The sequence below is a fragment of the Salmo salar genome, chromosome 16 (assembly GCF_965601325.2).
Source record: "Salmo salar chromosome 16, fSalSal1, whole genome shotgun sequence".
NCBI lineage: Eukaryota > Metazoa > Chordata > Actinopteri > Salmoniformes > Salmonidae > Salmo > Salmo salar.
Window position 1 is genome coordinate 17,758,847 of NC_138306.1, and position 13,167 is coordinate 17,772,013.

At 44.9% G+C, this 13,167-nt stretch overlaps 1 protein-coding gene across 4 annotated transcripts in view; it reads right to left on the reverse strand.

Moving 5' to 3' along the window:
• Window positions 1-13,167, reverse strand: part of mtss1la (MTSS I-BAR domain containing 2a) — a 40,247-nt gene that overhangs the window by 14,783 nt on the left and 12,297 nt on the right. For all 4 annotated transcript variants that reach the window (XM_082962588.1, XM_082962586.1, XM_082962587.1 and 1 more), the window contains exon 4: window positions 10-94. In XM_082962588.1, the coding sequence (XP_082818714.1) occupies window positions 10-94 (85 nt within the window). The remainder of the gene's footprint in view (window positions 1-9; window positions 95-13,167) is intronic.

Consider the following 13,167-nt stretch of genomic DNA (forward strand, 5'->3'; position numbering starts at 1 on the left):
ACCACTTACTTGGTGAAGTGGCGTAGTTTAGTCTCGATGCTGCGGTGTCTCATGCACATCCTGGTCAGAGCTGAACCTATATCCCTGGTGCCTCCTGGAGAGAGAGGGAGATTGGTTCTAGTAATGTGGGTTTACACAACCACTGGGGGGCGGCATTGCATATCACAATAAGGGACAGCAGTCAGCTCAGCTAGCAGTTATTTTCTCCAACCAAAATCTTACAGGAAAATGTCAAATGTAATCAATCCAACACAACATCTATAGGCTGCAGCCCATTCATCCTCAACATAATTTTAAATCTACTACCCTGGTCTGGACACCAACTACACCAATGAAATGTAATTGCATTCAGTGATTTACCCACCCCACCCCACAGCCCAGGAAATCACAGCTTGTTTGAGTTGCTGTACTACTTTTCCTCTCTAGTCAAGCATAATTAAAATGGGGTGTTAAGCCTTAAAGCCCAGGCTGGCCCCAAGTTACATGCTCCGCCGGCTACAGGCCGCATCCAGGGCTCATTCTTAGGGTACCGCAGTAATATCGGCCAGGATTGATCCTGCTCTAATCCACTGGGCCAACGAGGCCTAATCGGGGGATGGTCGGGAGGGTCTCACACCACCACACACATTCGCAGGCAGACACACACACACACACACACACACACACACACACACACACACACACACACACACACACACACACACACACACACACACACACACACACCAAAACAACAGCAGCCAGACGAGGACTACCCCAGATGCTTTTGTGTGTTTGTGTGTACGTGCGGGCATGCGCGCGCACGGGTGTGTGTTAGTCCGTGCGTGTAGACAGGTGGTGTGATTTACATACCCCCTCTTCCCAACTCTATCCAGAAGGAAAAAGGTGGGTACCCTGTAAGGGGATATCCCTCTATTCTTCCCTGGCCTGCTCTGCCTTTCCTGTTCTCTCTGTGTTTCCTAAACACCATTCTTACAGGGGTGCGAGGAAAGACCGGCTTGAACCTGTCTGTCCACGAGGAAGGCTCAATCTACCAAGCCTGGGCCTGCACACAGTTAAGCCCTTTCCACACTATTGTGCCAACCCGAACTGTGCTGGCTTCAGCAACTATGGTGGATTTGTAGCCAGGCCAGTGCAGGACAGCTCAGCTCAGTAGAGTGAAAAAGATATTACAGGGAGAAGAGAGAGAAAAAGTTGCTGATCTAACTGGATCAAATCAAATATCGTCTGACTGTGGAATACTGAAGATGAGGGTTGTAACGATTGACCGATACGCATCGGTCCCTGGTTCAAATGTTTAAGATATGAGCGCATCGGTCCGCGGGACCACAAACTCGATTCAAATGTAGCATCCACACCGGTCAGGCAATAGATTCAAACGTTACAAAAGATTTTTTCTCAAATTACTTTCTTTCTACCTTCTGAAAATACCTCTTATCTTGTGTGACAATTGCGTCCTCTCCTTCAGTGTCGAACTAAGCATGTAATTGTGTTGACAATCATTGATATACGGGGCGGCAGGTAGCCTAGTGGTTAGAGCGTTGGGCTAGTAACCGAACGGGTTCTAGATCGATTCCCCGAGCTGACAAGGTAAAACGTCTGTCGTTCTGGCCCTGAACAAGGAAGGCCGTCATTGTAAATAAGAGTTTGTTCTTAACTGACTTGCCTAGTTAAATAAAAGGTAAAAAAATAAATATACAAGTCATTTTTCATGCCGAACAAGCCCAGGCAATACAGTATCAAGTAGCCTAGTCAAACTACACACGGTGCGTAGCTTCGCAAACTGACCAACGAGAGGTGGGCTATTCCTAATCTGGCACGTCTGCGGGTCAGCATTCAAATGTTTGTCAAATGGATTGCGCAATATTACATTTTATGTTAAACAATGTCATTTGCGAGGCTGTTTTTATCAAATGTGCTGTTGAATAAAAGTAGCCTAAACTACCACCAGAGACACCACTCTCATCTGGCTATAGGGAGGCTACACGCTGATCAGGGATTACATTACATTTTCATTTGGATTGTTCAGGTTCACCATCAGCAATCGTTTTTGGAAGTTTTGCTTGAAACAATCAGTATGGTCAGTTTTAGATATTCAGGGTAAAGTTGCTAATTTCATAACGAGGACAGCAATGGTTTTCGCTACCCACACTGCATGGTTGAAGCAGAGAAGAAGAGAAGCTCACTCCAACTCTGTCAAAATTTCCAAGCGGTCTAAACCATTGGATTAGGAGACGGGGGTGAAATCCAAAGTTGTGCTACATATTCATTAGCTATGTCATAGCACATTTTTAAGATACATATGGATACATTACTAGCTCTAACACTTCTAATCTGCAAAAATAATTCATTAGTGGGTGATGTTTTTTTTTTAAATCAAAAGTGGGGAGGGACAAAAAGCAAACAATGCCCCCCCAAACTGACAGTGGGGTGGTAGATTCCCAGCTTCCCTTAAGGTTTAGCTCAGGGGCCTACATACACACAGTCAGCTCAGACAGATCCAGCTCAGAGGCCCAGTGCATCGAATAGTACCACATTGAACCGGATCGCATCGATTCAATCTCTAATCGCAACGAATCGTTTCAAACTGAAACTTATCCATCCTGTATCATATTGGGGCCAATGTATCTAGATACGTATCGAATCATCTTGAAAGGAAAATATGCACATCCCTACTGAAGATGGATGCATACAATGAAGAGTCATCTATTTCATTTATATACCTAGAGACTAAACTAATTCCCTGGTGGAACTCATCATAAGACAAAGCACCTTTCACAACACATACAGTAGCTAGTATTCCCTTTACTATTGGCTTCAATGCTCTGGGGATTACGTCAAAAGCATTCCACCTCACAGAACTCCATCTCCCAGAGGCATCAGGGGCTTCCAGCCAGATGCTGGATGGATTTGGGGGATGGATGAATCCACTGACAGCCATGTGTGGATGGGATGATGTGTGGTGGAAGTTTAGTCATTTTGTCATACAGCTGTGTTTCCTTTCCAAGTGACTGAAATGTGTACAGGTAAGAGGTCAGAGGATACCCAGCTGAATCCCACCCACTATGATAATGCAGGAAGTGATATAGGGAACAGAGACCATGGGAAGATCTCTCGCGTCCTCTCTCTCCTCATCTCCTTCTCAAAGCCCATTGAATGAGAAAGCCAGAGGTCCCTCCCCTCTGACCTCCTCCAAAGGGTTTTGAGAAGGAGTCGAGGAGAGAGGATCAATGTTCCCTCTCATTTTTTGCGTCACAGAGCAAATTTCAGGTCTGACGAGCGCAAACTTGAACGTTGTGAAAATTCTGTGCAACTCCGGTGCGCGTTTACTGTGAACATTGAGGCTGTGCCCGCTTTAAGTTCATTTTAACAGTGGTCAGTCAAGTAGGCTACTGTGGCTATTTGATCATACTGTAGGCCTATCAGTGTGGCCTACCATCAAAAACAATGTAGAAAATGCATCCCATAACATTTTAACATGGAAATAGCTGTTCTATCATTCAGCCTACAGTAGCAGCCAATGTGTAGTCTTCAATGTAGGCCTATATTCCAGACTTTTGAAAAAGAACATGTAGGGCTTGACATTAACCTGTTGATCCACTTGTCCTTCAGACAAGGAGGTGACCGAAAATGTTGTTGTGTTGTTTGATGCAAGAAACCACTTTACAAAATAAAATGCATAATTATTCCCATAACATTATTACAGAGTCAGACAAATTATGCTACCCTCTGCTTATCTACCGCCCCACATCACCCCACTGTCAGCAATCACTCCCCTATTGCTGACTACAGATGATCTATAACTGGGCTAATAACTCACTAACTAGCAAAGGATATAAACAAATGTGCACACGTGGCTACATGTAGCTTTCGCTTTGATCTCAAAACAAGCGCATCTACTCATGACCGCTCATGCTGTAAACACAGTCCAGGTCAAAGTGAATGGCACAGCTCCATATATGGCAATGGTCTATTTGCATACAGGCCTACTGCAGCTCTGATTGGTTATGCCGCACAGGTCTGTGTAGAGTACGGGCCTGAGTCTTGCCTGTCAATGCAATAGAATCCTACTCCGATGAGTTCTGCCTACAACAAAATCTCTTGCATAGTTAATTGTGCATACTAAGTCTTTCATAGTTTGTTTTGTTACGGTATGTTACATTGAAAGTGGCTAATATTAAATTGATTCGATCACAATTCCCACAGTAAAGGGAACCATTGATAGTGTTAACTTAACGGGGAAAACTCTATAAAGTTGAGTGAAGTTGAATCTCGTGCTTCTCTGCGGGGGCTGATATTTCTTCTGCGCGGCAGTCCCGGGGGAGCTGCACGCCCGCGCACAACTGCAGCTTAGAGGGAACATTGGAAAGAACACGAGGAGTATGCAATTGAGGTTCTCCCCATGTGGGGCCCTTAACCCCCCTTCCGTCTTTCTTTCTCCGGAAAGAAGTCCTCTGTCACCCACTGTGTGTTTGTGATGTGATTTGTAACACAACGGCCCCCTCTCACTGTATGATATTAATTTTGCATGCATAAAAATGTCACCGAAACTATGGATTGGAGACTCTTCTCTCCACTCAGTCTCTTCTTTTCACAACTCTTGATCAATTGAATAGGTAATTGAAGGCTGTTTGGCCTTCAAATCAATGTGAATATGCTTGTATAACATATATACATAGACATGTAGAAAATGCACTTACAGTATTGCACATGGAAACACACACGCACGCACGCTTGTGCACACACGCGCACACACACACACTCTCTCTCTCTCCGTCTCAGTGTTCCTCTTTCCACTACAGGAGGCGTCCACAGCTGCAGATCAACTCTAAAAAGGGTGGCTTGGCAGGAAGAGGGGAGAAGAGGGAAGAAGAGGAGGATGGAGGGGAGTAATGGGCCTTTTATCTTTATAACAGACCTTCCCAATGTCACAGCCAGCCAGCCTCCCTCCACACACACACACACTACCCCCATATCCTCTCCACCTTACCCCCATTCCCATCCACACCTGCCAGGTTTCCCCTTACTTCCCCTTCGAAGGATTGGCTGAAAGCGACATCCTGGAGACGTCCTGACCAGCAGGCTTTCTACATCCAGGAGCCCTGGCCTCTGGCCCTGACCGGACACGCTCCACAGCCTGGAGTCCCACAGCCCACAGGTTAGCCCACACCACAGGCCTGGCTGGAGCAGATGCTGGGATAGCTTCAAACGCCCACGCGGCCTCGCGGGATGCCTCCCGCCCCCTGTAGCCTATCTGACTGGGATAGCCTCCAACGCTCCATTCACTGTAGCCTATCTGACTGGGATAGCCTCCAACGCTCCATTCACTGTAGACTATCTGACTGGGATAGCTTCAAACGCTCCATTCACTGTAGACTATCTGACTGGGATAGCCTCCAACGCTCCATTCACTGTAGCCTATCTGACTGGGATAGCCTCCAACGCTCCATTCACTGTAGCCTATCTGACTGGGATAGCCTCCAACGCTCCATTCCCTGTAGTCTATCTGACTGGGATAGCCTCAAACGCTCCATTCGCTGTAGCCTATCTGACTGGGATAGCCTCCAACGCTCCATTCGCTGTAGCCTATCTGACTGGGATAGCCTCCAACGCTCCATTCGCTGTAGCCTATCTGACTGGGATAGCCTCCAACGCTCCATTCGCTGTAGCCTATCTGACTGGGATAGCCTCCAACGCTCCATTCGCTCACTGGAATCCAGAGGGATCCATCTAGTACATACGGATGCACACATATCCACAATGACAGGAGTTGCCTTGATGCATGTTCTCAACAAGTGTGAAGCTGTGTATTATAAAATAAGATAAATAACTGATGGGCAGGGCAATGGAGCCATATGATATTCATTCAGGGTGAGGTAAATGTCCCACCATGTTATTGTAGATATATATATGACTACATATGGTACACAGTCATAAGTCAGAGGTGGATGACTGTATGTGCCAGATACTGACACTTCCCAGGTAGCTACATAGATCTATACGACCAAGTCTGCTCATGGTTAAAGTTGTTGTGTACAGTATTTTTGAGCAGACCAGGCCCATTGACTGGTGAGTGGTTCCAGACCTCTGGTCCTGATTATCCCCATTCTCCAGTGATCCTCGGGGGAGGAATTTAACAAGCTGGCTTTATAGAGGCCGCACTGGTCCCGCCATCCGCCCGCCAGTAGCTCCAGGACTAGAGCCTGGGGCCTCCCTCACTGATGCCTTCAACATGGTGTGTGTGGGGGGTGGGGGGGGGGTGGAGTCTGAATGGATTTAGCTTCCCATTGGAACACCTTCAAACTGTTCTACCTGCCAAGGTGCTAAAACTAGGTTGGAAGCTAGTTAAAACAGCTTGAGTGTTTTTGAGAGTGCTGACTGTGCTATGTCCTTCCTGTGTCAAACATCAATATGTTTATAGAGGCTGGTCAGAGGTAGCTAAAGAACAGAACATCCTCACTTTTATGCTTCCAGGAATGTCACCAAATTGGAATCTTATCCAGCTGGTTAGCTGGAGAAATCTCTTAGTCCTAAGGATAACAGTTAACCAAACTCCAAAGGATTACATCATACACCTCACGTTGGCACCTTAGCCATGCAGTGACGCTGACGCTGATCAGCCTGATCTTAACACAAGCTCTTCCCTTTACCCTCTCTCACCCCTTTTAAGAGGTTCAGAGAGCAAGCCGGTAGAGGCGGTGGAGGCCAATGATAGATGAACGAAGAGGGGGATGGAGAAGAAGAGAGGATGAAAAAAGCTATAAGACTTAGGTGGGGCTGATGAGTGAGGGGATAAGTGGACAACGGAACTGGTTGACCGTGGAAGACAGGTTTTTGTGTGTGTGCGCGCATCTGTCTGTCTGTCTGTCTGTCTGTCTGTGTTAGACTCAGGCCTCCTTATGACCCAGGTTCAGTGAGAATACATATGGAGAAATCACGTTGTTATTAAAGCTGCAATATGTAACTTTTGGGTGACCTGACCAAATTCACATAGAAATGTGTGTTATAGATCTGTCATTCTCATTGAAAACAAGTCTAAGAAGCGGTAGATCTATGTGTACTATTTCCATGATTCCCGTTCTTAAGTTTCGATTTTGCATCTTTTACTTTCGATTTTGTACACCAGCTTCAAACAGCTGAAAATACAATATTTTTGGTTATGGAAAATATATTTCACAGCGGTTTAGATGGTACAGTAATTCTGTCATGCGCTGACCATAGAGAGTCCTTTTATTTCTCTATTTTGGTTAGGTCAGGGTGTGATTTGGGTGGGCATTCTAGATTTTGTAGTTCTATGTTCCATTCTATGGTTTATATTTCTTTGTTGTTTGCCGAGTATGGTTCCTAATCAGAGGCAGCTTTCTATCGTTGTCTCTGATTGGGAATCATATTTAGGCAGCCCTTTCCCCTCCTTCAGTTGTGGGATCTTGTTTTTGTACAGCTCAGTAAGCCTGCAGAACGTGACGTTCCTTTTCCGTTGTTTATTGTTTTGTTTTTAGTGTTCTGAGTTAAATAAAGTATATCATGAGCACTTACAACGCTGCACCTTGGTCTCCTCATTACGACGATCGTCACAGATTCTCTACACTACACTTGCCTGTTTTGTCACATAAACTGAAATTAGGCTAACTATTAGAATTTTTTGTAACCAGGAAACGGCGGAGTGATTTCTGCATAGTGCATATTTAACAGAACATACAGTCAGGTTTCACAACCACCACATGACATAGTGTGATGTGGACTGTGCTGTCAACAACACACTCTGAAGTGTACTGGGATGATGGACAGGAGGAGGAGGAGGAGAAAAGGGAGGAGGTAGAGATATTTACTGCTGAAGGAGCTTCTTGCATTGGGACACAAGTGTTGCTACAAATACTCCAGTCTGTCTGTCTGTCTGTCTGTCCCTCTCCACTCCAAATATGCTTTTCATTAAGGAACTACGCAGGAGAAAAACAACACGTTTTACGAGACAGACAGCGAGGAAGACAAAGAGAGAAAGAGAGAGAGAAGGAAAGAGAAAGGAAGAGAGAGACACAGAGAGAGAGGATCAGAAAGTGAAAAGGAGATGAAAGAGAGAAAGAGTCTGAGGGAATTATGCTGGACAGTCACCTCACAGGCATATTGGATAAACAACAATCAGATGTGATGCACCACAGTGTGTATAGCACTGGAGGTTCTCATTGTTTTCCACGTTTGTGAGAAACGGATGTATGTCTTATGTATCATTCTAGTTGACTCTTGAAGGTTCCTCACTTTAGTCTAGAATAACAAGTAGCCTACCAGTTTGACTCTCTCTGCTCCATCCATGTGCCCTTCTTGTTTTCAAGGTCCATTATCAACCAGCTCTCACAGTCTCACTTCAGAATTAGATGTTCATACATGTTTCCCAAACGTCAAATTTAGAAGTTGTTACAAATGTACAATTCAAAGTGTTTAAGGTTAAGTTTAGGAATTAACTCTGAATTTTGAAGGTTAGGTTTAAGTTTAGGGATTAACTCAGAATTTTGAAGGTTAGGTTTAAATTTAGGGATTAACTCAGAATTTTGAAGGTTAGGTTTAAATTTAGGGATTAACTCAGAATTTTGAAGGTTAGGTTTAAGTTTAGGGATTAACTCAGAATTTTGAAGGTTAGGTTTAAGTTTAGGCATTAACTCCAAAATCTTATGGTTAGGCATGAACTCTGAATGGTTAAAGTAAGCTTTAAGGTTAACTTTCTATCTCCATCCCCGTCCACAACGCCCTAGCAAAACCGAAACCTAGTTGAAGGTAACAGCGCTCAATGTTGCCCCTAGTGGCTAGTTTCCACATCTCCCGACGTCCTCAGACATGGCTGGACGTCGAATACTGACTTGTATCACGGGTGACCTGGCTGCCATTTCACCCTGATGATATTGAGTAACACTGTAGAATTTACCCATGAAGATACAGTATTTCTCCCTTTCCCTTTTAAGGGGTCTCCAATGGGATCTCCAATGGATCCTGCTAAACCATGGGAAACACTGTCTTCGCTCCATGGAAAACTCCACTTTTTCTCAACCTCCCTCGTTGCATGATCCCAACCGTATCTTTATTCTGTCACTCACTCCCTTCCCTCAACGCCTTAGTTTGCATTCCTTCATCTCAGTCCCTCTTCCTCTCTCCTTCTGTTTTCCCCTCCTCGTATCCCTTGCTCCCCTCCACCCGCGTCCTTACAGGATATAGCTGAACACAGTGTTCTCCTCAACTCTAATGTTTGTCTTCTTAGCTTGGTATTTGCCTGCAGAGTGTTCCTTACACAGAGCCAAGAGAGACTTGTTTTTCTCTCTTTCTCTCGTATTATTCTCTCCTTCTCTCCATTCCTCAAGATTCAAGGAATTTTGCTCATTTTTACGAGCAGGGGTGAAGGAAGCAAAGTGAAGCCCGTATGTCTGATACTTTAGTTCATTTTATTTTATGAGCTGAATGGGGTGAAGGACGTTAACCTTTTACTGCAGTGGGCAATATCCTGGTCACACAGAGTGTTTCTGGGTAGTCTTAAACAAATCCACCTCACACACATGGTTATGGGCTTAAAAAAAGAAGCCACCTGTATCATGTCAGGTATAGAGGTGAAATGTACTCAGTTTGAGTTTGCATCCCAATATTACACTTTATATACATCACAGAAGACTGAAATATAACAAAACCGTTTGACATAGAAACACCGGACTTTCGGCGGGTTTTTGGAAATAATCTTTATTAATGAATTATTAAATATTCCACCCTCGAGGCTAAAGAGGGCGCTTTTGGTCATTGACAGCAGGAAAGGGCTACGGGGTACTTCGGCTGTCCCCATAGGAGACAACCCTTTGAAGAACCTTTTTTGGTTGCAGGTAGAACCCTTTTGGCTTTGTTAATTCTGAAAAATAATAACAACATTGCTCCCATGAGGGAATTAGGTCATTTGACTGCAGGAAAGGGCTATGGGAAGCCCTGTATGATGAAAGTTCAGTTCATTCTATGAATGAAGTGAAGGACTTAAGTTGAACTCCATCTGAAACACTGTCCTGGTTATTTTTGCATGTTCATTAATGTTGCATTTTCCCATATGAAACCCAATAGCGGGTGGTAACTGCAACAAAAAGCCTACAAGTTTAAGAGATGACATGTTACCCCAGGAAACCGATCGCAGGTGGTAACTGTAAAAAGTCGAAACTTTGCCCCAGGAAAACCATTACGGGCAGTAAAGAAACAAGGCAGCTTTATTCACGTCAGAGGAATTTAGCAAAAAGTGTCAGCCTATTTGCAACGTACTTCCTTGTTATTGCACTTTTGTTTTTCGTGTGTCTCATTTGCATTCAGTAGCGATTAGGAATCACATGATTATGAAGGCATAAATGTATGAAAGTGTTTAAGTAGTTGTGTCCTGGTGATGTACCTAATGTTATGTATTATGTCATGCTTTATGTTCTGTGTGGACACCAGGAAGAGTAGCTGCTGCTTTAGCAGTAGCTTATAGGAATCCTAATAAAACACTAAGTACATCCCATTCTCCGTAGTAATAATCATTATTGGAAACGTTCATTTGGGGGTTTAGGGAGTGACCGCAGGCCCTGAGGTTAATGCTCCTGAAAAGCACATGGGAACTCAGAGCCACCACAGCCATGACAGGCAAGCAGACTGCTGTAACGATGGTGGTCATTCAAGACTCACTCCAGAATTACAATGTAATAAAACACAAAACAACCGGTAGGAATAGCATGTCCTGGTGAAAAGAGCATCATGCAACAACTATGTATTCAATAACGAATACTCGACACACAATCATGTCCACATCTAAAAAATCCTGGCCCATACATATTCTAATCCACACGTACATCATATAGCATCTAGCCTATACACAATTCAGCCCATATACAGCACACCCATGGCCTGGTCCCAGATCTGTTTGTGCTCTCTGGTCAACAATGACCATAGGAGACAAGACAGCACAAACAGATCTGGGACCAGGCTAGTACATACTCCTACATCTCTCCAAATAAAACTAGGCCTGTATTACCATATTACATTAGCCCACTCTGGTTTTGTGACATGTTCATATAAATAGCTGCTATGATGGTGGAGCTGACAGTCATCTCCAGGTCTGTACTGTGTGGCGTGGGGCAGGGCTGTACTGTGTGGCGTGGGGCAGGGCTGTACTGTGTGGCGTGGGGTGGGGCAGGGCTGTACTGTGTGGCGTGGGGCAGGGCTGTACTGTGTGGCGTGGGGCAGGGCTGTACTGTGTGGCGTGGGGCAGGACTGTACTGTGTGGCGTGGGGCAGGGCTGTACTGTGTGGCGTGGGGCAGGGCTGTATCTCTCTGTATCTGCCAGGCTGTCCAGATGGCGGACAGCGATATCCGTGCCATCTGCCAACCCAGAGAAGCACAGCGGACAGGCAGGATTACTGCCTCACTGATCTAGTACAACACCCCCATCTAGACCATTCCCCCCCAGTGTGTGTGTGAGAGAGAGAAAGAGAGAGAGGGAGGGAGAGAGAGAGAGACTGAGGGAGACAGAGAGACAGAGAGACAGAGAGAGAGAGAGAGAGAGAGAGAGAGAGAGAGAGAGGGAGAGTGAGAGACAGAGAGACAGAGACAGAGAGAGAGAGGGAGAGAGAGAGGGAGAGAGAGAGACAGAGAGAGGGAGAGTGAGACAGAGAGACAGAGAGAGAGAGAGAGAGGAGAGAGAGAGAGGGAGACAGAGAGACAGAGAGAGAGAGAGAGAGAGAGAGAGCTGAAGGATTAAACATCTTGGAAAGTGTCTGTGAGTGTGAGTGTCTATGTATTGCATTGTTGAGAAGGATTTCATTGGACGGTGTATACCATGTGTATCCTGTACATACGACTAATAAAACTTGAAACTATGTGAGTAAGATCTAGCATACAGAACACCTACAGTGTCTTCACGTACACACACCTCCCATCACAGAGTGATCTGCAAGACATCTGAGTGTGTTAGTGTTAAAGCTATGACCCTGGTGATCTGAGGAGAGGAAACCCAGTCTGTTATGTGTGTTGGAGTGAAGCTATAAGAGGATTAACTCTATGCCTCTCTCTCTCTGTCTGTCTCCTGGCTATAGAGAGCTGTGAAAATCCCAACACATCCCCCATTCCATCCAACCTCATCCACTGCCACTTACGTACCCCTCCTCTCTCACTTACCCTCTCTTATCCAAATATGGAGAACTTACCCTCTCTTATCCAAATATGGAGAACTTACCCTCTCTTATCCAAATGTGGAGAACTTACCCTCTCTTATCCAAATATGGAGAACTTACCCTCTCTTATACCTTCTCTTATCCAAATATGGAGAACTTACCCTCTCTTATCCAAATATGGAGAACTTACCCTCTCTTATCCAAATGTGGAGAACTTACCCTCTCTTATCCAAATATGGAGAACTTACCCTCTCTTATCCAAATATGGAGAACTTACCTTCTCTTATCCAAATATGAGGAACTTACCCTCTTATGCAAATATGGAGAACTTACCTTCTCTTATCCAAATATGGAGAACTTACCCTCTCTTATCAAAATATGGAGAACTTACCCTTTCTTATCCAAATATGGAGAACTTACCCTCTCTTATCCAAATATGGAGAACTTACCCTCTCTTCTCCAAATATGGAGAACTTACCCTCTCTTCTCCAAATATGGAGAACTTACCCTCTTATCCAAATAATATTAACCAACACACACTTCCACATCCTTGTCAGAAGTCCCAACCAGCCATCCAGAGGCAAAGACCTCCACTGAAGACACACACACAGTAGAACTTCAAGCATAAACCGAGTCAAACAGCAAAAAGAGTGAGGAAACATCTTACATTTACAAGATGTTACATTTGCCTCTTTAAGAGAAAACAACTCTTTAACTCAATCAGCAAATATACTGTGCAGTTAAGGACGAACTTATTGAAGACAGATGCTAGGCTGAGTTCGACCATTCCCCATTAATACCCAGTGTCCATTTCCACAGCAGTACTTCCTCTCCTCATGCTTTGCTCTCCTCTCATTCCCTCTCTCAGCTTGTGAGTGGGAGAACAGTGACAGGACAGGTGGATGTTTGGTTGAGTGCAGAAGGAGAGGTAGAAGACAGGATGAGTTAATGGGGTGATCGGGTCAGTGTGTGAGATGGGTGGTGAGTTAGTGGGGTGATGGGGTGAGTGTGT